The sequence below is a fragment of the Ceratotherium simum genome, chromosome 3 (assembly GCF_057802395.1).
Source record: "Ceratotherium simum simum isolate JZ-2026a chromosome 3, ASM5780239v1, whole genome shotgun sequence".
Taxonomy (NCBI): domain Eukaryota; kingdom Metazoa; phylum Chordata; class Mammalia; order Perissodactyla; family Rhinocerotidae; genus Ceratotherium; species Ceratotherium simum.
In genome coordinates this window covers 93,894,313-93,917,783 of record NC_141902.1, presented here as the reverse complement: position 1 = coordinate 93,917,783, position 23,471 = coordinate 93,894,313, and the positions used below count along the sequence as shown (strand labels likewise).

The window sequence follows — 23,471 nt, the reverse complement described above, 5'->3', positions numbered from 1 at the left end:
AGCTGATCCAAACATGAAGATTCCACATTTTTATCTAGTAAAGGACCTAATCATGTTCCCATGGTTGAGTTTGCAGCAACAGGAAGGTCCTGTGTTCAGATGAGTGTTGGGAAGTGTTTCTAGAGAGAGAGCATATAGCCCTTTCCTTCCAACTATTTCTGTTTCTAGGAAATGAAATTTTTAGGTAGGATGGATCTTTAAGTTGATAGATTGTGATTAGTTTAAATTGAATTTGTATCTGGTGTTTTACAGGTCAAAAGTAGATCAGATTCAAGAGATTGTGACAGGAAATCCTACAGTTATTAAGATGGTTGTAAGTTTTAACCGTGGCGCCCGGGGCCAGAATGCGCTGAGACAGATCTTGGCCCCAGTCGTGAAGGAAATTATGGATGACAAATCTCTCAACATCAAAACTGACCCTGTGGATATTTACAAATCTTGGGTTAATCAGATGGAGTCTCAGACAGGAGAGGCAAGGTATGATAACCATATCACCTTTTTATTTTGTGTTTTTATTATTTTCCCTCTCTTTTTTAAGTAGTTAACTTTTGGTTTATAAACTAATAATTGTTCAAATAGTTTTATTTGGAAAAAAAATTGTTCAAATTGTTTTTTCCTTAGAAACTGCTTCTTTAAATTTTTGACCTGGTAATTTATTCACTTATGTAGCAAATATTTATTGAGTACTTACTATGTGCTAGGCACTGTGTTAGATACACATATAATACAGTAATGAATAAAACATGCAATAATGAATGAAACAGACATGCTCCCTGCCCTCTGTTTGTAGTTTATTGCATGGGAGAGACAACAAACAGGTACATAAAAATAAAGTTATGAATTGAGTAAAGTTTTATGTAGGGAACTGTAATGGAGAATACAAGAGGGAGCTCACTTAGATGGTTAGGGAGAGCCTCTCTGAGAAGGTGAAATTTCACTTAGCTGAGGCCTGAAGGATAAGATGGGGCCAGCCTCACTAACAGCTAGGTGCAGAGTATTCATGTCTGAATGCTTTGCAGGGGAAGGAGCGTGGGAGAGCCTAGGCCCTGAAAGGGCACGGCATCACTAAAGGTGTGGTTGGATGGGAAGACTCGCGCAGCTCTGAGTAAGATCGCTGTGTTTTATTAAAAGAAAGAGGAGATGGTGTGGAGCGGATGATGAGCCCTGGAATGCCATGAGCTGCCCTGGAATACTGAGAATTGGACTAATTAAATTAACATAATTCAGGAGATTTATGTGCCAGGGCCTTAGTTTAACTACCACCATTAATGTGTCTAAATCACAAGTGTGTCACTAGGGTAATGCCGAGAAAATATGGTTCGGAAAGCCCAAATGTTTCTGGATTTATCTACCTTGGGTGAGGAATGGAGAGGTGAGCAGCTTAATCTATGGTGGGTTTTTTCTTGTTGTGGAGTAGGATCAGATCATGCATGAAATTCTCTGGAGCTGAATAGGAGGTACCTCTCCATACCACTGCTACTCAAAGCATGGTCTGTGGACCAGTAGCTGAGAATCTTCTATGTCACTAAGCACACTGTTTAGTTCCAGCTGACATTTTTTTCATAGCAAGACTTTCTCAATGAAGGAAGCAGTGGGTTGATTACATTCTGGCTCAAGCTCCTTATCCAGTCTTGGCCTGATTCATAGACTGGCACTGGTCCACACTTTGAGTAGCGCTGCTCTACATCATTCCACTTTCCAGGTACCTGGACACCAGGCAAAGGGGGAGGTGTACCCCAGATAGAGAACAGAACATTCTGCTGACTCTTAGAACGGGCTTATCCCCTATTGGGAATCCTTTGGCTCCTGATTTGGTTCTCAGTAATGTGTAAATCTGTCACCAGATCATTGCTAGGTGTGATGAAAAATCCATTTTTATATTGACCTGCACACTTGAGGCTCATATCCTGAAATATGGTCAGTCAGCTGCAGTACTTGACTAGGAAGTTTTGCCTGCAACTCAGGGCATCCCTAGATGACAGCCCCATGGACGCTGGCTCAAGGGTACTAAGATATTTCCTCTGATGGTCCATGAGTCAGTCATTTTTATTTTATTTATTTATGTAGTTGCAGTAACATTGGTTTATAACATTATATAAATTTCAGGTGTACATCATTGTATTTCAGCTTCTGTATAGACTGCATCATGTTCAACACTTTCACCCTCTTTACCCCTTTCACCCTCTCCCTATCCCCCTTCCTTTCTGGTAACCACCAATCTGTTGTCTGTATTTATGTCTTTGTGTGTTGTTGTTGTGGTTTTATCTTCCACATGAGTGAAATCATACAGTATTTGTCTTTCGCCGTGGAGTCAGTCATTTTTAGATCACAATTCCAGTAGACATTTTTGGATTTTTTTCCTGTGAGTGCTTGTCAGAAACTGGTGTCTTATTTTGTTTTTCATAAAATGGAAATTGATTTGAACACATTTTTTTGATACCACTACCTGGAAGGTGTACTGGTGTGGTGGGAGCCCATCCTGCATGTAAGCGTCATGGATCCCTGAGTTTCAGCCACCAAACTCATAGCAAACTGGGGCCTTGTCACCTCTTGGGAATGTTCACTTCTAAAATCTTAGAAATAATATTCTGTTCTCTGACTACAACCATTGTGTTTAGCACTTCATTTCCTTTCCTCGTTACTGCTTTTTAAAAAATGTCATATAGGGACCAGCCCCGTGGCCTAGTGGTTAAGTTTGGCACACTCCACTTCGGCAGCCCAGGTTCACAGGCTCAGATCCTGGGCACGGACCTACACTACTCGTCAGCCATGCTGTGGTAGTGACCCACATACAACATAGAGGAAGATTGGCAACAGGTGTTAGCACAGAGTGAATCTTCCTCAGCCAAAAAAAAAAGGGCATATACACATAAAGTTATAAATTTTACTGATATAAAAGATGTATAGCACATACCTTACAAATAATAAAATAGACGATACTCTTTATTATAAATTTCATACAATCAGTTGTTTCAAACAGAATGTTTTTGTTGAGTTTTGCTGAAGTCTTGTTTTCGTAGTCTTACTGTGTTTGTAATTCATCCAAATTCAGATATGACAAATGGAGTTGTATCCCTGTCTGCTTGAATCAGTTTCCTGTTGCTCCTGTGACAAGTTACCACAAACTTCATGGCTTAAAAACAACAGAAATTTATCCTCTCATAGTTCTGGAGGCCGGAAATCCAAAATCAGTTATCAGTGGGCTGAGATCAATGTGTGGGCAGGGCCATGCCCCCTCCGGAGGATCTAGTGGAAAATCCATTCTGGGCCTCTTCCAGCTCCTGGTGGCTGTTGGCATTCCTTGACTTGTGGCCATGTCACTCCAGTCTCTGCCTCTGTGGTCACGTGGCCTCCTCTGTGTGTGCCAAATCTCCCTCTGCCTCTCTCTTATTTGGACACTTGTGATTGGATTTGGGCCACTTAGTCCAAGATAGTCATTACTACTTTTTGACCTCATTGAAAGTGCCAGAACCTTGACCCCTCATTTCATTTTTGTCTTTCAGCTCCCTCTTTTCCTTATTTTCTTTCTGATTAAGCCTAGGCTCGATGTTCTAGTATGTCTACTACCTCTTGCCAGTTTCTTCTAACTCAGTGCCCTCTCCTTGAGTGATCTTGTTAGCTCCTCTTACTTTAATTCATATATATAACTGTCACTTCCCTCATCAGTACCCAAAGGGTCACCAAGTCCCATTGATTGTGTCTCCTTAATCTCTCTCAGATCTGTCTCCTTGCTCCCCGCTGCTGCATCCTTGTTCATGCCCTCATCCTTTCTTGATCAGGCTGTGGCACTAGTCTCCTATCTCTTTCCTCTGTGATTCTCCATCTTTGTCCATCTTCAGTTCATTCCTCATGGTGGGCCAGAGCAATCTTCCTCAAAATTCACATCTCCTGTCTTTTAATTGCTCTCCCTGGCTTCTAGGGAAGTCCAGACTTAGCATTATAACAGGGCCCTCTGCGACCTGGCCCCTGTTTACTTTTCTACTCTCATTTCTCCTCCCTCTTCCCCTTTTTTGCATTTGATCTTCCTAGAAGACCGTTCTTCTTTCTTTTTCTTAAGTTTAGATGTCCCTTCCTTATGGAAGTCTTCCTTGACTCCTTCAGTCTGAGTAGAAGCCTCTTCTCTGTGGTCCTGTAGCACTTCTGGTCAACTTCCTTATTTATGGGACAATATGTTTACAAATACCTGTTTGTATGTCTGTCCCACCAGATTGTAAGAGACTCGAGAAGCTATCATGTCTCAAATACCTTTTATCCCAAGTGCCTATCAGAGTGCCTGGCACATAGTTTAAGGCACCCAATTCACAGTTGAAAACCTGAGTTCAAATTCTGGCCCCACTATTTACCAGCTCTGTGAGCATGAGCAAGTTACTTGCTCTCTCTGGATCTTTCTGTTTATGAAAGACACAGTCCTGCTCAGGCTGTTCCTGGCTGTTAACCTAACATACTTGGGGATAATTTCTGCTTTTCCAGCAAACTACCCTATGATGTGACCCCTGAGCAGGCTCTGGCTCATGAAGAAGTAAAGACACGGCTAGACAACTCCATCAGAAACATGCGGGCCGTGACAGACAAATTCCTCTCAGCCATCATCAGCTCTGTGGACAAAATCCCGTGAGTGCCGTCAATTGTGACCCCAAATAGAGCCCAGCATTAGTGCCCTTCTGCTCCCAGGCCCTTCTCACTAAGTTTTGTCCGTCCCACAGTTATGGAATGCGCTTCATTGCCAAAGTGCTGAAGGACTCGTTGCATGAGAAGTTCCCCGATGCTGGTGAGGATGAGCTGCTGAAGGTAAGAGTCTGAAAGCTGGCACATTCTTGCCCTTTCAATAGCCCTTTGAGGAAAAAGTTATAAAACTAGACCTGATAACCTTAGACCTTTAGTAAGTGCCTAAACATAGATTCTGGCAGTAGCTCGCCATTGATGTGGGCTTTTGAAAGTGATTGTAAATAGTAAATGACACCTCTCTTAGTCCCTATGTAGTTCCTATATTGTTTGAATGGCACACAGACGTCAAACGAGCAGAGACGATGGATTTTCCTGTCTTGAGATAAATGACTTTGAGGCCTATCTTTTTGCTGAAGAATTGCTCCCTCTGCTGGTGGCAGGTGAATGGTAGCAAGCACAGGTGTTTCTGCTAAGGCTGTTGCTGGTAACTCTTTCTTACTCGACTATGCTCCTTCCTTTTTTTTTTTTTTTTTAATCTGAACGCTTTTTTCTTCTCTCTCCTAGTTCTGTGCTTTCCTACAGTGAGGCCTCGATTCTAGACTTTCTGTTCAGGTGAATTAATTTTACTTTTTTCTGAATGAAACTCTAGGGGAAATGCTGTGACTGTCCTTGAATTCTTCTGTGGAAGAGATGTGTGTTGAGTGACTTTAATTGCAGAGGCATGAACTTGTCCACCTTTGAAGTCTGCAGTATGAGGATGATGGGGGTTGGACAGATTGCGCTATGCTAATTAGTCATGTTTAAGGATTATTTTAGTCATATTCATTAGCTTCTTAGAAAGAAAACCCATCTACATGAAAATGAAAAGTGCATGTGGGTGACAGCAGCCTTATTTGCTGCCATGATATGTGAATGAAGGATGCCCTAAAATGCTCAATAACAGACTTAAAGTCTATCATTTTTACCTTCTGAACCTGCTCTTTCAGTGTAGTGATTTTCAGTTCTGTCCTCATTTTCTGTTTTTCTGCATCCAACCAAGGGATGTTTGGTCATTTTAGTTTCAGGCCTTGAGAGAAAGTATGTGTGCATGCATGCATGTGTGTGTGTGAGTGTGTAGTGTTTATTTTTTCCTCACAGGACTGCATTTTCTGGTTTTCATTGCTAGCAAAGTCATTTGTGGCTTACTTGGTGGACTGGTTTTTAACACCCATCTTTCTTTTTCCTCTGTTCCCAGATTATTGGTAACTTGCTTTACTATCGATACATGAATCCAGCTATTGTTGCTCCTGATGCCTTTGACATCATTGACCTGTCGGCAGGAGGCCAGCTTACCACAGACCAACGCCGAAATCTTGGCTCCATTGCCAAGATGCTCCAGCATGCAGCTTCCAATAAGATGTTTCTGGGAGATAATGCTCACTTAAGCATCATTAATGAATATCTTTCCCAGTCCTACCAGAAATTCAGGTAAGGGAGAATGGACAAGGTACTCGAAAGATTCTGTGGGCGTTTCTATCTCTGAGGGTAAAGACAAGATTAAATACCCCACCTAGCTTTCCCTGGACTGCTGTATTGTAGGATACATGTTTGATGTGCTCGCAGCTCCAGGAGATGGTGAAGAGGATTTTTGAGCTATTAAAATGTATTCCTATGAAATAGTCAATACTTAACATAAAAAGAGTGGTTGTACATTAGGCACATGTTACTTTGTAATCAGAGAAGAATTGGAGAGTGCTTTTAATATTTGTAAGTTAAACATTCAGTGTTGAGTTCAAGGCATTGTCTTAGAGAGAAAGTTGGTCCTCCTGATGACACAGGTGTTTGAAAACTGTTTTAAATTATGGTTGAGCAGTTCTTGTGGGTAGAACTAAAACTAAATGGAGAGAAAATTTGTTAGAACCAACGTCCCAGGGCTGTCAGGCACAGCGAACATGCAGCAGTTTCCCTAGAATTAACTGTCTTTACTGGCTTCTGTTTGAACTCATTGCTCCAAAGGTTTGTGGCATGTCCTCTTGCCAACTTCTCACACATGTGTCACTTCTTGGGATCTGACTCTTGTGTTTATTTTCAGACGGTTTTTCCAAGCTGCTTGTGATGTCCCAGAGCTTCAGGATAAATTTAATGTGGATGAGTACTCTGATTTAGTGACCCTCACCAAACCAGTGATCTACATTTCCATTGGTGAAATCATCAACACCCACACTGTAAGTATTTTTCTTTAATTACTTAATTTCATTGCTCTGTCCTTAATTGCCTTCCCTGACTGCTGCTTACCGTCTCTGGAAGCCAGATATCTCACCTTCCTTTGATCTCACTGACATCAAATCTGTCTTGTTGTTTCTCTTCCTTTGCTTATTATTCTTAATGATATCTACTGCTAAGTTTCTTGACGTGATCCCAGGCCATCTGCATCAGAGTCATCTGGGCTGGTTGTTAAAAATGGAGTTCCCAAGGGGCTGGCCCAGTGGCATCGTGGTTAAGTTCACACACTCCATTTTGGCAGCCCAGGGTTTGCAGGTTCAGATCCCAGGCACGGACCTACGCACCGCTTGTCAAGTGATGCTGTGGTGGCGTCCCATATAAAGTAGAGGAAGATGGGCATGGATGTTAGCCCAGGGCCAATCTTCCTTAGCAAAAAGAGGAGGATTGGCAACAGATGTTAGCTCAGGGCTAATCTTCCTCACACACAAAAAAAAGAAAATGGAGTTCCTGAACCCCACCATAGGCCTACTGAATCAGAATCCCCAAGGGTGGGCTCCACAATCTCCATTGTGGGCGCTGATATAGGGACTTGATAAAATACTTTTGTTACTCTTCCTTCTTTTTACCCTGGGCCTTGGTATTATTTTTCTAACATGATCTAGAATACTAACTTTTCCCTTCGTGTCACCTTAGAGTGATTTTCCCTTGGATGCTTCTTTTTTCCCCCAAATTTTTATAATTCATTCCTTTCCCTGTTAGAGGCGTATAGAACAGGAAATAAGGAAATACATAAAATGTAAATGAAATTTCAAGTATTGTCACTTCTGAGGACGTCACCTCAGATAATAGCATCTTCAAGGCTTTGCTTGAGTGTCCCTGAGATAATGATAACATTGATCCGGTTTGCTTTTCTCTGGATTAAAAGATATTGTATACTGGAAATGTTAAGTACAAGTATGAATGTGAGTTATTTGAACTGGTTGTAGGGTACATTGATGATTTTGGATATTAAACTCTGTGGGTTTTGTTCTTTCTTACATAGGTATATTTAAATCCCTTATATCCATGAGGTTGAGAGAGTAGCAGTGTTTTCTCTCCATACATAATAACATAAGTCATTCAACAGAGGCCAGTGTGATACTTTATATATTATATTGTTTATTTGGGTTAGTTTGCTGAGGATTGACTTGTCAGTCCTTTGAATGTAGGAACTTTGTTATCTAACCTCTTTTGTGCTATTAGACTTTGTGGGCAGGGACGAGAGCTAATGGGTTGAGTGTGTAAATGGAATTGATCCCTGGGTATTCGATGCAGCTCCTGTTAGATCACCAGGATGCCATTGCTCCAGAGCACAATGATCCAATCCATGAGCTGCTTGACGACCTTGGCGAGGTGCCCACCATCGAGTCCCTGATAGGTAAAGTTCTGACTTAACTGCCCAGAAGGTGAGAGGGGAACATGACAGAGGAGGGTGTAATTGTCACCTCCTCTGTCTCTGCACTGTTCAAGCTCTGAATATACACTGGGGAAGAAAACAGGTGTGGCCCTGTTTGTGAGGAACTGAAATCCAGTGGAAGAGATCATTTTAAATGTATATATACACAAAATCATATAATTAGAAATTATAAGTCCTATAAAATCAACAGAGCATTTTGAGACAGAATCATAATATTACAGTGTTGAAATGATTTGTTAAACATTTATGAAATTATTTTATTATGGATCTTTTGCCATTATCATTTGGCATGTATTTTATTTCTCAGTAAAAGGTGTCCTTGCCACAGTATACATGTTGGCTTATTCTAGGTATCTTCTTAGACTTACATTATTTTTTATTTGTATTAATATCTCCTCTCCAATATTGCTGCTCTTTATTATACTGATTCTTTCTACCCTCCAAAAACTTTAGGAGAAAGCTCTGGCAACTTAAATGACCCAAACAAGGAAGCGCTGGCTAAGACAGAAGTATCTCTCACACTGACCAACAAGTTTGATGTGCCTGGAGATGAGAATGCAGAAATGGACGCACGGACCATCTTACTGAAGTGAGTATTGAAAGTCGGAAGAATGGAGTGAACGTAATCCGATGATCCCTTGGCCTTGATGAACAAGTCTGCTTATTCATACCTGAAATGATCATCTTGGCCTTTTAAGCCTGTCATAATTCTGGTCACTCATGTATTACACCTGGCATGTATCATGGACTTATCTGCCTTATTTGCTAACAAGATGCTAAAATGAAATTTATATCCTGGAAATCCTAACCTTAGTACCCACTCTGTTAGAGATGCATAAATAAGCCTGGGGCCTTGAGTACCTTGTGTTAGCAGCTGCCCAGTGGGACCTCTGTGAAGTGGTGTTTGTACTGCTGCTGCCTAGGTCCATTTGAGAGGAAGTAGAACACCTCGTAGTGTTTAAATGCTTTCCCCATCTTCTTTCAGCACCAAACGTTTAATTGTGGATGTCATCCGATTCCAGCCAGGCGAGACCTTGACTGAAATCCTAGAAACACCAGCTACCAGTGAACAGGTAAAATTTAGGAGTTTAACATATACTGTAATAAGGTACATAGGTGCTCCCATGATAGGCGCATGCCATAGTTAAGGAGGGATATAGATGACAACAGGTGGTAACCTGGGGGTGGACTGGAGGATGGTGGTGGTGAGGGCTTGCTGAGAAAGTTGTTGGTTCTTAAATCCAGAGGCAGATGTTCTCAGTGCACAAGGCTCACTGCACTTAGGTGCAGTGTGTGCGGGTGTTTTAATTTAACCTGAGGCAGAATCAGTGAGTCTGCCCAGTAATGTATTGAATATCATATAGTTAGAATTTTTTAAGTGCCTTGGTAGATAGAAGAATGTGGCTCCTAAATTCAATGAACTCGTGATTCAGTTGGGGAAATGTGATATATATGCCTGAAACAATTAGAAAACCATTAAAAATTAACTGTAGTGTTGGCTATAAAAATGCTAGAAGTTCAGGAAAAAGGTCAGTGAGGAGCAAAGCATCAGGAAGAAGTGGAACTTGACCCACACTTAGAAAGAGTGGAGGGGGTTTGGGTGTGCACGTAAGACAAGAGAGACACTCGAGGCCTGGAAGTCCACCAGAACAGAGGCACAAAGGGGGGATGGGCATGTCGTGACCAGACCCACATATCTAGGAAGAAGATGTGGGTGAAGGTGAGTAGTGAGAAATGAAACATGAGAACAAATTGTGTAGAACCCAAAACCTGGACAGGAATTTGGCACCAGAGAGATAAGAGTAAGGAGCCTTTGTAACCTTTGGGACCATTTAGTACTGATTAATTTGGCTGTGCCGTCAGAGCAGATGGTAGATGAGTCATCCACATGTGTAATAAGGTCCGAGGCCCGGTTGGTTGGGGAGTGACATGGCAGTGGGAAGGGATGGCTGAGTTACTTCATGTTTAAGACTCCTGTTTTGCATTCATAAAATGAGAAAAGTAGATCAAGTCATTCGTTTTCAAATTTTGAGCATAGGAGTCCTTTTCATTAAATGACAATTACTTGGAACCCAATATATAATCAGGTAAAATTGTAACTACTCTGGGAGCACCAGGAATAGGGGTCTTGGAACGCCACCCTCTAGGACTCTGTGATACCTCTGGGAAACCCTTCAGGCTGCACAGAGGACTATTTGAAAACCACTGCTTTAAATGAATTCTCAGCTTTTAGACACTGTGTTTGATTACTGAATACATTTGTGAGGGGCAAGAAAAGAGGCATAGCCAGTACCTGCCACTGGTTTTTTGTTTGTTTGTTTGTTTGTTTTTGTGAGGAAGATCAGCCCTTGAGCTAACATCCATGCCAATCCTCCTCTTTTTGCTGAGGAAGACTGGCTCTGAGCTAACATCTATTGCCAGTCCTCCTCCTTTCTTTCCCCAAAGCCCCAATAGATAGTTGTATGTCATAGTTGCACATCCTTCTAGTTGCTGTATGTGGGACGAGACCTCAGCATGGCCAGAGAAGCGGTGCATCGGTGCACGCCCGGGATCCGAACCTGGGCCGCCAGTAGCAGAGGGCACACGCTTAACCGCTAAGCCACGGGGCCGGCCCCCTGCCACTTGTTTAACCAGAAGGAAGTTTGAAGTAGGGAAGGAGGAACCAATCTTTATTGAGAACCCCCTGTTAGTTTGGTGCTTTCACCTATGTTCTTTCATTTAATCCTTGCACTATCCCTATGAGGTGAGTCTTCTCCTCCTCATTTTACAGATGAGGAAACCAAGACCCTTAGAGGTTAAATAACTTGCCCAAGATCATCTGCTGGTAGTGGCAGAACCAGACCTGGATCCAGTTCTAACTCCAAAGTTTATGCTCTTTGCGTTATATGATGCAGAGTAGTCTTGACATTAGAAGAAAAGGGAATTGCACCGGTCTGGGAGGAATTACAAGCTATCCTAAATGTAAACATCCCAGTACAAACAGTTCAAAATATGGTACCAGAGCCTTAGCCACAAAAATTTGGGATCTATCAGCATAGAAGCGATCTTTGAAGTATTGAGAGTGAACAGTTACAGAGAAATGACCAACAGTTACAGAGAAATGACCATGGGTCACTTGGCGGTACCAAACGCATGCTTAAGACAAGAAGAAAATGCAGAGATGATGAGCAAGGTGACAACTAAGAAAAGCCACTGGATTTGGGGTGGGGGGAATGGTAATTGGTGATGAAAGCAATAGATGCAGAGCCAGATTGCAAGGAGTTAAAGGAGAAAGTGCTGGAAGAATGGAACAGCAAGTATGGATCATATGTCAGGCAGGTACATAATGGACAAACATTGTATGTTGACTAGGAAAGATAGAAGGATCAAGGTAAGGTCTTTTTATTTTCAATATACTGGTGTTTGCAGCCAGTATTTAAAGCAGAGGGAACACTTGAGCGTGATTCAGCCTAGACAAAGTGGCAAAAAGACTTAGCAAGAATTTACTGATCACTGGTGATGGATTGGTGTGGTGATAACATTCATTGAGCTGTGTTTCAAATAAAATTAAATGGCTTTCCTGACCCAAAATGTGATAGGGAAAAAATGAGGGATTTTGTAGCCAGTAAAGCCCAATCTCTTGACCATACCTGAGAGTCCAGGAAAGAAGCTGTGTCCTCTCATAGCTGCATCTCTGCTAGATGAACGAGATCTGCCTCTGCTTCATGCCATTTCTCTGTCAGTTGTCAGGGAGTAAGTTTGTTCCAGAATGAGGTTTCCAGAATGTTTCTGTTTCCAGAATGAGGTTGGAGAGCTGTATAAATTCAGGTTTCAGATTGGTGTGGTGAACTTGCCAGGGACTTCTTTATCTTATCTGTAGGAAGCAGAACATCAGAGAGCCATGCAGAGACGCGCTATTCGTGATGCCAAAACTCCCGACAAGATGAAAAAGTCAAAGTATGTAAAGGAAGACAACAACCTCACTGTTCAAGAGAAGAAAGAAAAGATCCAGTCGGGCTTGAAGAAGCTAACGGAGCTTGGGACTGTGGACCCAAAGAACAAATACCAGGAACTGATCAACGACATTGCGAGGGTACTGCATTTGGGGGACGTTGATGGCCTGGCCGTGCTTAAGGCTGTCTCAGGCTTGTAAAGAGACAGTAGCTGTTCAGATGACAACATGCCTTCAGTTTATGGGCAAATTAGTATCCTCTCCTTTGCGGAATCATTGCTTACTCTTCCAGCACGAGGACCTTGCCCTCCCTTTGATGACTTATTCCACAGCTGAAATTAATAGGGAGAAGACCCTAATTAGTGTTTCCTGTGTCTCAGTTTGTCTTTGGCCTTAAAGAATTCTTCCAAATCTTTTTAACAATTACTATGAAATATAAATTCACATCAAGCTGATCATCAAATCCTTGATTTGTGTGAATCGAAGTAAGGGGCTCTGGTGCAAGCTGAGAGTTTAGATGTTCTCTGCTGTCGCACTAAGATAATGTCATGCACACCTGGGAGCTTGATCATTGATATATTAAAATTACCTTTTCTCCCTCTCCTGACAACATATTTAAGAGGTTTAAACCAGCTTTGCAAGTAAATTCTAAGAATCTAGAAATCTGTAAAAGTAACACATTTCCCTACCTCTAGAAAATATAAATGGGAAAAAAATTGATGAGATCTGAATTTCTTTGGTTATTTTTTAACATAAATTGCTGCCTGTTAAGAATGTGTGGTCATGCAAGGCAAGGTTAAGCACTGCTGGGTTCTAGTGTTAGTGATTCAAGAAACACATGGTATCTATCATTATTTTCCTAATTTTAATAATTATGTCTCAGGATATTCGGAATCAGCGGAGATACCGACAGAGGAGAAAGGCTGAACTGGTGAAATTGCAACAGACATATGCTGCTCTGAACTCAAAGGCAAGCTTCTATGGAGAGCAGGTGGATTACTATAAAAGCTATATCAAAACCTGCTTGGATAACTTAGCCAGCAAGGGCAAGTGAGTATTGTTTTAGAGAATCAATGAAGTAGAGGCAACTGAAGTGACATTGGAAATTTTTACTTAAAACACACTGGATCTACTTACTGCATCAGTTCTTTATTTTGCTTCTAATTATTTGCATAATTTCCCAGTTCCATTTGTTATTGTATGATGTAAATAAATAATGTGTGGAGGGTTTCAAGGATGCTTATTTCTAAGCATCCCTTGTTCCAAAACACCTTCTTGGCCCTAGAAATTAAAGAATCATGAAAGGAGATAATCTAGTGGTCCCAAAACCTAGATGTGCCTCAAAATCACTTAAGGAGTATTATAAACATTTCGATTCCCTGGCCTTCTCTATACCTCCTGGGGGCGGGATCCCAGACCTTGACATTTTCCCAGCTGCCAAGGAAAGTCTGATGCAGCCTTCCTGGCTCTGGCCATAAACCATCTGCATGCCCATTTTACAGGGAGGGAAACTGAAAACCCAGAGAGGTGAGGTGCTAAGTGCAGGTGCTACTTGTAGGGTCAGTTTATTTTTCACTCCTAGCTTCGTTTTAAGAATTTTAAAACCTAAGAAAGGTTGAGTGAATAGAACAATAGACACCCACATACCCTTCACCCAGATCACCTGTCTTTAACGTTTGTCACGTCAGCTTCCCCTCTCCTGGCTCACTCACTCTTCCACTTCCGCTCTTTCTCTTTTTCTCTCCCTCCCTGAGAGACTTCTGGAGTGAGGCAAGGCTGGTGAGAAGGGATAAGAATCAGGTCCACCTAACCCTGCCTGCAGGGTGGGCTCTTGTGTCCTTTTGACATGTCCCTATCATTGTTTGAGCACTTCTGGACTTTATGGCGTAGATGTTTCTGGTTCAACTTCTACTTTCCTCCTCCCAGGCTTGGAATTAGCTATTTCTCCAAGCATCCCTGGTTCCTTTTAATGAAGAATGGTATTTAGAAGCCAAGGTCTAGGCACTAGGTGTGCTCATTGCCATGGAGTCGTCATTGCTTCTAGGCCTTCTAAGCAGACAGAGCTAGGTTCTCATTTCTTTTTTAATGGCTGCATAGTATTGCATTGCATAGATAGATATAACTATTTAATCAGTCCTCCGCTGATAGACATTTGCCTTGTTTCCAATTACTTATTATGAAAGGTTCTGCAACAAATAACCTCTTGTACATATGTCATTTTGCAAATGTGGGCATATTTTTGAAAATAACTTCCCAAAAGTGGAATTGCTGGGTCAAAAGTTTTGTACAATTGTGATTTTGATAGATCATTTCAGTTGCCTTCCATAGGGATTATTCCCTTTTATGGTCCTACCAGCATTTCTGCCCCATTTCTTGAGACCCTCCCCTGGGAGTCCCAAATCCCTGTTCTTATTTATCTCTGTTCTTCCCTTGCTTGCTTTTCTTATCACTTCTTGCTTTGATTATCCCAATAGCCTCCTAACATCTGTTTCTTTTTCCTTGCTCTCGTTCCTCTGTAATCGCTATGCTGCAATTTTTATTATGAGATTTTATTTTTCCCCTGCACAGCCGAGGGGCTTAGAGTGAATCCTCTGGGATTCAGTAAAGTTCCCTCAGGCTACCATTAGAAGCCCTCACTCTTACTTGTAGGTGCTTAGGTTCCAAGAGGGACATAGGAGGATTAAGATACTGTCAAATTCATGGTGTGTTCTCAAATATAATTTAAATTAAAGACAAAATCAATTTAGTAATGTTTGCCCTGTTTTGCAGAGATACTGCTTAGGCTAATGTTTTTTTGTTTGTTTGTTTTTTTGTGAGGAGATCAGCCTTGTGCTAACATCTGCCAATCCTCCTCTTTTTTTGCTGAGGAAGACTGGCCCTGGGCTAACATCCGTGCCCATCTTCCTCCACTTTATATGGGACACCGCCACAGCTATGGCTTGCCAAGCAGTGCATCGCTGCGCGCCTGGAATCTGAACCGGCGAACCCCGGGCCGCCGCAGCGGAGCGCGAGCACTTAACCGCTTGCGCCACCGGGCAGGCCCTGCTTAGGCTAATGTTAACATTTATTTGCCATTTTAGAATTGGTCTATTACTTATGCTCATGTATGGGAAGTTTGCTTTTTGACCTCATATCCTTGAATTACCAACAGACTTGTAGTAGATAGTTACTTATAGAATAAAAGTGACACGATGTGAGTTTTACAGGGTCTCCAAGAAGCCTAGGGAAATGAAAGGAAAGAAAAGCAAAAAGATTTCTCTGAAATATACGGCAGCAAGACTACATGAAAAAGGAGTTCTTCTGGAAATTGAGGACCTGCAAGTGAATCAGTGAGTATTTACATTTTTACTTGGTTTTATGCATTGATTTTTTAATTTCTGCATTTATCACATCTTTATCTTATTGCCTTTATTTCTGTTATGTGGTATGGTCGTTTTTCCATTTTCTATCTATATATACATTTATGTGCAGAATTAGGCCTAATACTCAGAGTTAACTTGTCTGTCATAGAAGGGAAAGTATTTCTTTTCCTTGTTTGTGGAACATTTGTCTCAGGACATGTTCACACCTGCTTGTGTGGGTCCCATCTTAATTTTTCCTCTTTAAGCGGGAAGCCATTTTTTCTATGTCTAAACCAAGAATAAATAAGAATAACAAGAAGAAGACTTGACTTTATGCCACCTGAGGATAGGAACCAGGGACTTCCCTTCATTTTCTTTTCCAGGGAGCGCCAGCTTGCTTTGCGCGTGATGCGCAGAGCTCACCTGACTGTCTACCCTGGGCCCTTGGCCCAGCAGGCGTTAGCAAGCGTTTATTAGGCACCTTCTCAGGCAGCCCTGTGAGTTCAGGCCGCTGAGCTTTCTGATCTGTGTCTGTTTAAAGAAACCCACAAAAACAAAAAACTTCATTTAAAAAGAAACTTTGATGTTTTTCTGATTCTAAAATAATATGTATTGATTACTGAACTTTGAAAATAAGGAAAAGCATAAAGAAAAAGCACCTTTAATCCTACAAGCCAAAGATAACCACTGAAATCATTTTAGTATATTTTCTTCTGTGCTTCTATTCACATAAAGATTATTTAACCACCCACTTACTTATCTACGTACTTATTTTTTTAATGTAAATTGGATTATACTGTTTATAGTCATGTATCCAACTTTTTTCTCATAACATATTATGAGCATTTTTCACGTTCTTTGAAAGTGTCCTTTTTACTGGCCACATAATATTCCATATTGTAGTTATAATTCAGCCATTCATCTATTGTACATTTAAGTTGATTTTATTTTTTACATTATTACACATGTGATAACACCTTTTTATGTAAATCTTTGATCCTACCTGTGATTTTTTTTTTCATGATAGATACCTAAAAATGGAATTTCTGATCAGAGTAAAAAAAAATTTTTTTTATTATAAAAAACACAAAACATAAAATTTACCATCTTTACTATTTTAAGCATATGGTTCAGTAGTGTTAAATATATTCACATTGTTGTGTAACAGATCTCCAGAACCTTTTCATCTTACAAAACTGAAACTATACTTATTAATCAACTCTGCATTTCCCCTTTCCCCCAGACCCGGGCAACCAACATTGTACTCCCTGTTTCTATGAATTTGACTGCTCTTGGTACCTCATTTAAGTGGAACCAATCAGTACTTGTCTTTTTGTTCCTTGGCTTATTGCACTTAGCATGATGTCCATACGATTCATCTGTATTGTGACATGTGACTGATTTCCATCCTTTTCAAGGCTGAGAAGTATTCCATTGTATGTATATGCCACATTTTGGTTATCCATTCCTCCATTGATGGACATTTGGGTTGCTTTCACCTCTTTGCTATTGTGAATGCTGCTGCTATGAACATGGAATTGTAAACATCTCTTTGAGATCCTGCTTTCAGTTCTTTTGGATATATACCCAGATGTGGGATTGCTGGATCTTATGATAGTTCCATTTTTAATTTTTTGAGGAAGTGCCATACTGTTTTCCATAGGAGTTGAAAAAAATTTTTTAATTCTTATATATATTGCCAAGTATTTTCTAGTAGTGTCTGAAATGTGTATGAAAGTGCTTAATTGTCTCCCTACTCCCTTGCCATCATTGAATAATAAAATAATTTTTGATATTTTTGAATTCAATAGTTAAAAAGTAGTATCTCATTATTAAGTTTTGCATTTCTTAGAATTCTGATGGAGTTTTGCGTGTGTGTGTGTGTACTTTTTTAAAATCATGGCTTATTAATCTATATTTTCCCTGGTCTTTTTTTTCACTTGGGGTCCTTGGTCTTTTGTGGGATTTTTTGATTGAGCACCTTGTGCATTTTTCAAATCTGTTCCATAATATTTATTATCTCTTGCCTTCTTTTTGTCATTATTTTCACTACTGTTCAAGGGCCTACCATTATTTGCCTTACTTTTTAATTTGCTACTATGGGCTTAGAAACCAGATAATAAAACAAACCAGTTAAAATAAAATTATTTTATAAAGAAATTTATAAAATAAATATCTTTAAGGGATAACCTGTGAAGATCTGTTGAGTAAAATGCATGTGTTTTAGTGCATGGATATTGTGACCTCTCTTTTAACGTCTCAGTGGCCTCTTTTGCATCCTTTATGGTTCTCAGCTCTGTTCACAATAGACAAGTTTGCTCTGTAGTGGAGTTCTGGAAATCTGGGGTGATATACTTTGATCACCTGGGAGACAGCATATTTCCACCTTCTCCTGGTGCCATAAAATTTGCAGGCAGATAACGTGTTAAAAATGAGTGATACCTTAAACATTAAACATTTTCAGTAAGAACGATTTATCTTTGGTAATACTCAATGCATTTATATCTCTAGCACCTACTCTTTCCAGAAAACCTCCTCTCTTGGTTCTTTTGTTCTGACCCCATTTTGTTTATTTACTCACTTCTTCCAGTCCTCACACGTGTGCATTCACACACACACCCTTTCCTCTCTCCTTTCAGCCCAGTTTCCTCTTGATTCTCCTTTTATCGTTATGTTTCAGCAAGGGCCACACGAAAAGCTAAGAGAATCCCTCTGACACCATCCCTTCCGAGGCCATTGTGGCATGCCTCAGTGGCCCCTCTTTCAGTAGAATGCATGTGCTGCGGGAGAGGTTGCCGTTCCTCTCTCCAGATCCCACAGCCCTTGGTACTGAGAGCAGCAGCCCTGGGCCGCTCCTCCTACAGAAGGACTTGGGACCTTTATTTGTACTCCTTCTCACTCTTGAAGACATGGTTTATCTCCTTTCCACATTTCACAGAATAGTTGTGTATGAAAATCACACCCTTGTGATGTTATGTTTCAACAGGTTTAAAAACGTTATCTTTGAAATCAGTCCAACAGAGGAAGTTGGAGACTTTGAAGTGAAAGCCAAATTCATGGGAGTTCAGATGGAGACATTTATGCTACATTATCAGGTGGGTATGCACCAGGTAGAACCGAAAGCTCTCTGCTTGAAGTAGTTGTGTTCTTGTGAGGTACGAGAATCGATAGAAAGGAGACCCTTTTGGGGACAGTGGTCCACGTTCAGCAGTGAGCTGGGCACCACACTGGGGGAAGGAGCTCAGGATTTTTGTGTCTGATTTGGTCTGCGCACTCTGGAGAGCTTTTGCAGATGTGTGAATCTTCAGGAAGCATTTATCTGAAGCTTCCACTTAGTGTAGCCACTAAATTGAGCTGATACCTTGGACTTGAACAAAATGCTGAAGTACAGATCTTGACAGTGCAAAATTGTAAGCCCTCTCGGTAGCTTGAAATCTTGTTTTTTCCCTCTCATTTTAATTTGATATAGGTGCTTAACGGTGTATTTCTGACAAGGTGTGTGTAGATTGCATCCTTGTAAACTGACTCTCATTTTAAATTCAAAAAGAACTCTTCTGTGAATCATTTTCAAAAGCATAATTACCCCTAATTTTTATTCTGAAATATCTCTAATTTTTATGCATTAAAAAATATCAGGGCCGTGAGAGGATTCCTAGGGAACGTCCAGACTCTTTTGCACTGCTTCACACTGCTGTGCCGTCAGACTGGGCAGGTGCCTTTCTCTGAATGTGCATGTGGGCTGTTGCACATGCTGCCCCCCGCAATTGGGGCCTTCCCTTCACTATCCTCCTCCTCCATTCCGCCATCGTTTATTGAGCACTCACGTGTGTGTTACCTCCCCTGAAGCCTCGCCCCACCAGCCCAGCCGCAGCTGGTTTCTCCTTTGCTTCCATCCCCTTTAGAGACAGCCTCTGCCTACAGTAGGTGTTGACCTATTTCTCTCTCACCGCCCCTCAAACTGTGAACTCCTTAAGGACAGGTAGTATTTCTTTACTTCCTTCTTGATGGCTAGTAGGCTCTCAAAACATATTGGTTGAACAAATGTGAAATGATTTTGTGATGCACATAGCTAACTAAAGTACTTACACAAAAAAAAGATCCTGTTATTCCCTCAGTTTCACCAAATTCATATAGGCCGCCCAGTCTGCCTCAGGTAATGTATTCATCCATGCACAAATTTATTAAATGTGGAATGACTGCCAGGTGCAAGGTATTATGTTAGGGGCCGGCCCTGTGGCTTAGCCGTCGAGTGCGTGCGCTCTGCTGCTGGCGGCCCGGGTTCGGATCCCGGGCGTGCGCCGACGCGCCGCTTCTCCGGCCATGCTGGGGCCACGTCCCACATACAGCAGCTGGACGGATGTGCAGCTATGACACACAACTATCTACTGGGGCTTTGGGGAAAAAAATAAATAAATAAAATCTTTAAAAAAAAAAAAAGGTATTATGTTAGGCACAGGTGACGCACCAGGCTCCTCGTCCTCATGGAGCTGCTCAGATTTTTACAAAAGATGAATTAGTTAAACTTTTGGGGTCCCTTCAAGCCCTTTGACTCTTGCTTTCTCATCACCACTCTTCTGAAGTTTAGGGGTGAGACCACTTAGATTTCCTAAATTTGTTCTGGACAGTGGAGGGTAGTGGGAAAAGCAGTCAGATCTAGATTCACCACGTCCAACTCTGTACTGTTCGGCAAGTCATTAACATCTCAGAGCCTCAGTAGCCTCATCTTTAAACTTGGGATAATCACACCTCACAGGACTTTTGTCAGGACTTGAAAGACACTATATAGTATGCTTATACAGTGTTGAGCACATAGTAGGCGCATAAGAAACGTTAGTCCTCTCTTTTTCCCTTGCCTTTAGAATATAAAAGCTTTCTCGTGTGAAATAGAACTTAAGACTCGTTGTTCAGACAGCATTATTGGCCTTTCTTGTTTTCAGTGATTAGTGTATTTCATCATGGATTGAAATGCCTTCACCTTCTCCAGGTGACCCATCACTTAGACAAACTGGAGTCACATTATTGTAACCTCTGAAATAAAAGGCATAGATATGTGTGAAAACTGAACATGTGGCTTTTTCTTTCCATGTTTTGTGTATTTTGATATGAACCACATGACTTCTTAACTCCAAATGTACCAGAAAATTTGGTTGACCAACGAGCCCTGTTCCTCCAGCTCGCAGGGTGCTTGTGCAGTGGGCAGTTCCTAGTTGGAAACTTTCTTCTTACCCCATTTCACATCTGGCACACAAGGCATGCCTCACTCCTTCTGGTCCCTTCCCTACACTGTGTCCTTTCTTTTCTTATTGCATAGACTTGATTGACTGTCAGAATGTTTTTTTGAACAGGACCTGCTGCAGCTGCAATATGAAGGAGTTGCAGTCATGAAATTATTTGATCGAGCTAAAGTAAACGTCAACCTTCTGATCTTCCTTCTCAACAAAAAGTTCTACGGGAAGTAATTGACCGTTTGCTGCCAGCCCAGAAGGAGAAGGAAAGAAGTGCCTCATGGCCACCTTTCTAGGTCCTTCTCTACTCATTGGAAGCGAAGACCCAGCCCAGAACAATGTCTTGATTTGATACACTCCCACTGCCACATTCCTAACTCCCCCTGCTTTAATGGGACAGTTGTTGCCCTTTTTTCATAGTGAAATTGTATTTCAGGCTTAGTCTGACCCTTTTTGTTCCTTCGTTTTCTTCTGTCACTTAGGAAAGAGTGGAAGCTCCACTAAAATCTCTGTTGTTACGGTATTAGAGGTTTCATTACTGTATTGTAAGCTTTGGTGTTTGTTTTTATTAGCAATAGGGATGGTGGGATTTGAATTCTTGTATTTAGAAGAGGATGCTATTAGCACCAATAACATACATACATTTAAGACACACAGTGAAAATGTCAGGTTATTTATAGTTTATTAGGTTGTCATTTAAAAGTAAAATTCCTTTATGTTTCTGTCCCGTCAGTAAAAATGAAGGATACGGGGGATCACAGGTTCTCCTCCATTCTGTTTTCCTTTCTGGGCAGGAGCTAATAGAAGTCACTGTTCTGTGTTCAAAGGAAGCATTTCTAGAAAAGGCAAGATACTGTTTTTAAATTTCACCATTAAATTTGGACAATTCTGTTAGTGTAACTCTCTTATCAGTGGATAGGAGAGTCCCACTGATAGAATTCGACTATTTAGGTAAGTTCAGAATGGTTGAGGCACCTGCTTGTTTGTGTTGGTGCTCAGAGATTGACTAGATTCAGGAAGACAGTCCACTCTGTCCCTATAGCAAAGGAATGGGTTAGCCCTAGCGTAGGATGTAATTGTTTTCAAAACTGTTTTATATCTTGAGTGCCTTATTAAAATGTAGATTTATTTCTTAAAATGTGGATGATAGGAATTTAAAGATTTATATAATGCTTCAAAAGCCTTTAGAATACTATAAGAAAAGGGTTTTTAAAAAATTGGCTTATCTGTATATCTGAACTCTTAGAACTTTCTTATAGCTAAAACACTAGGATTTATCTACAGGGTTGCAGAGAGATAATCCTGCCTTAAATAGACTGAAACAAAAACAAAACCAGCCAACCAATGTTACACCTGATATTAAAATCTATTTTTCCTCATTTCTTTCTCTTTTCTCTTGCTGCACACACGGTGCTTTTATTTTATGAGCTCCAGTTTTCTGGGTTTATTCAAAAACAATTCAGTTCTCAACATTGAATTTAAGAAACTTTTGTTCTTAGATAAAAAGTCATATACTTTTTTAAAAAATCTGTTTATCCAGGAAAATATATTGAAATCATGCTACTGAGCCTCCACTTTCTCTGATGTGTTGGTTCACTATTCTTTTATCCTACAACATAAACTAACATTTGAAAACTTCCTGATGTATATTTAAAGCCAATAAACTGTTTCATTCATAACAAATTATGTGAAGTATTCCTGTTACAAATGTAAGTGTCGGAGACGTGTTTTTCATGATAGACTGTTTACTCGTCAGGTCCACAGGTGCAGATGTAAATTGTCTGAATCTTTATACACACTCCAGGCGGCCCACAGGCAGGTGAACAGAGAGGTGTGAAGTACCATAGAAGGGGCCTCTACTACCCTGAGGGTTTTTGCTCAACAATTTTTTAGTAAATATTTTCCTCAGATTAAAAGAAGATGCTATTACAACTAGCATTGCCTCAAAAATTAGTACCAACCAAAGTGTCAACACTTTTATCTTAAAAGAGGATACCCATCCCAAGTGCTTGTCGGGCCCCATGACAGACAATGAGCAAAGTTTACAACTCCTTTAATAAAATATGATGTTTCAATTATTTTTGAGGATTATACTTCCCTTGATACAACTTCTAATGCAAAATAGCACAGAATGTACTTCAAGAATTTTGATAGTAACTATATCGAATTATGGTTTTAATAGCATTGAGAATGTCTGAACAAACTCAAGTTGTGACATTGAAACCATGTAGCTCTTATTACTTTTATTTATTAGCTGTAGCCTTCCCTGTCTCATCTCTCTCCTTCTTTGACCTTCTCTTCCACCAGCCATCATGACATTTACCATGAATTTACTTCCTCCCAAGAATTTGGACTGCCCATCAGATTGTTGCTGCACACAATCGCCTTTGTATCTCTGTATGAAATAAAAGGTCATTTGTTCATGTTTGTGTTTATTTTTCTCACTTTCATTGTTAGCAGTTCCTGCTAAACAGTGTTGACTAGAATGAGATTTAATAATTGAAAACCACAACAGAAAACTACCCCTTTTTGAAGGAGCAAAACTCAATTCAGTGATTTGATAGCTGACTTATCTCAAAGCGATTTTTTTTTTTTTTAAAGATTTTATTTATTTATTTTTCCCCAAAGCCCCAGTACATAGTTGTCTGTCA

General features: G+C 40.6%; 1 protein-coding gene across 1 annotated transcript in view; it reads left to right on the top strand.

Annotated features, from left to right (window-relative positions):
* The window catches only part of IQGAP1 (IQ motif containing GTPase activating protein 1), a 91,666-nt gene extending 68,423 nt beyond the window's left edge, over positions 1 to 23,243 (top strand). The window contains exons 26-38 of the mRNA XM_087428985.1: positions 253 to 477; positions 4,471 to 4,611; positions 4,704 to 4,788; positions 5,900 to 6,132; positions 6,737 to 6,869; positions 8,182 to 8,284; positions 8,777 to 8,912; positions 9,309 to 9,396; positions 12,183 to 12,395; positions 13,138 to 13,304; positions 15,461 to 15,583; positions 18,582 to 18,690; positions 20,941 to 23,243. Coding sequence (XP_087285111.1) covers positions 253 to 477; positions 4,471 to 4,611; positions 4,704 to 4,788; positions 5,900 to 6,132; positions 6,737 to 6,869; positions 8,182 to 8,284; positions 8,777 to 8,912; positions 9,309 to 9,396; positions 12,183 to 12,395; positions 13,138 to 13,304; positions 15,461 to 15,583; positions 18,582 to 18,690; positions 20,941 to 21,054 — 1,870 coding nt within the window. The 3' untranslated portion in view covers positions 21,055 to 23,243. The remainder of the gene's footprint in view (positions 1 to 252; positions 478 to 4,470; positions 4,612 to 4,703; positions 4,789 to 5,899; positions 6,133 to 6,736; positions 6,870 to 8,181; positions 8,285 to 8,776; positions 8,913 to 9,308; positions 9,397 to 12,182; positions 12,396 to 13,137; positions 13,305 to 15,460; positions 15,584 to 18,581; positions 18,691 to 20,940) is intronic.
* Positions 23,244 to 23,471: the final 228 nt, after the last annotated feature.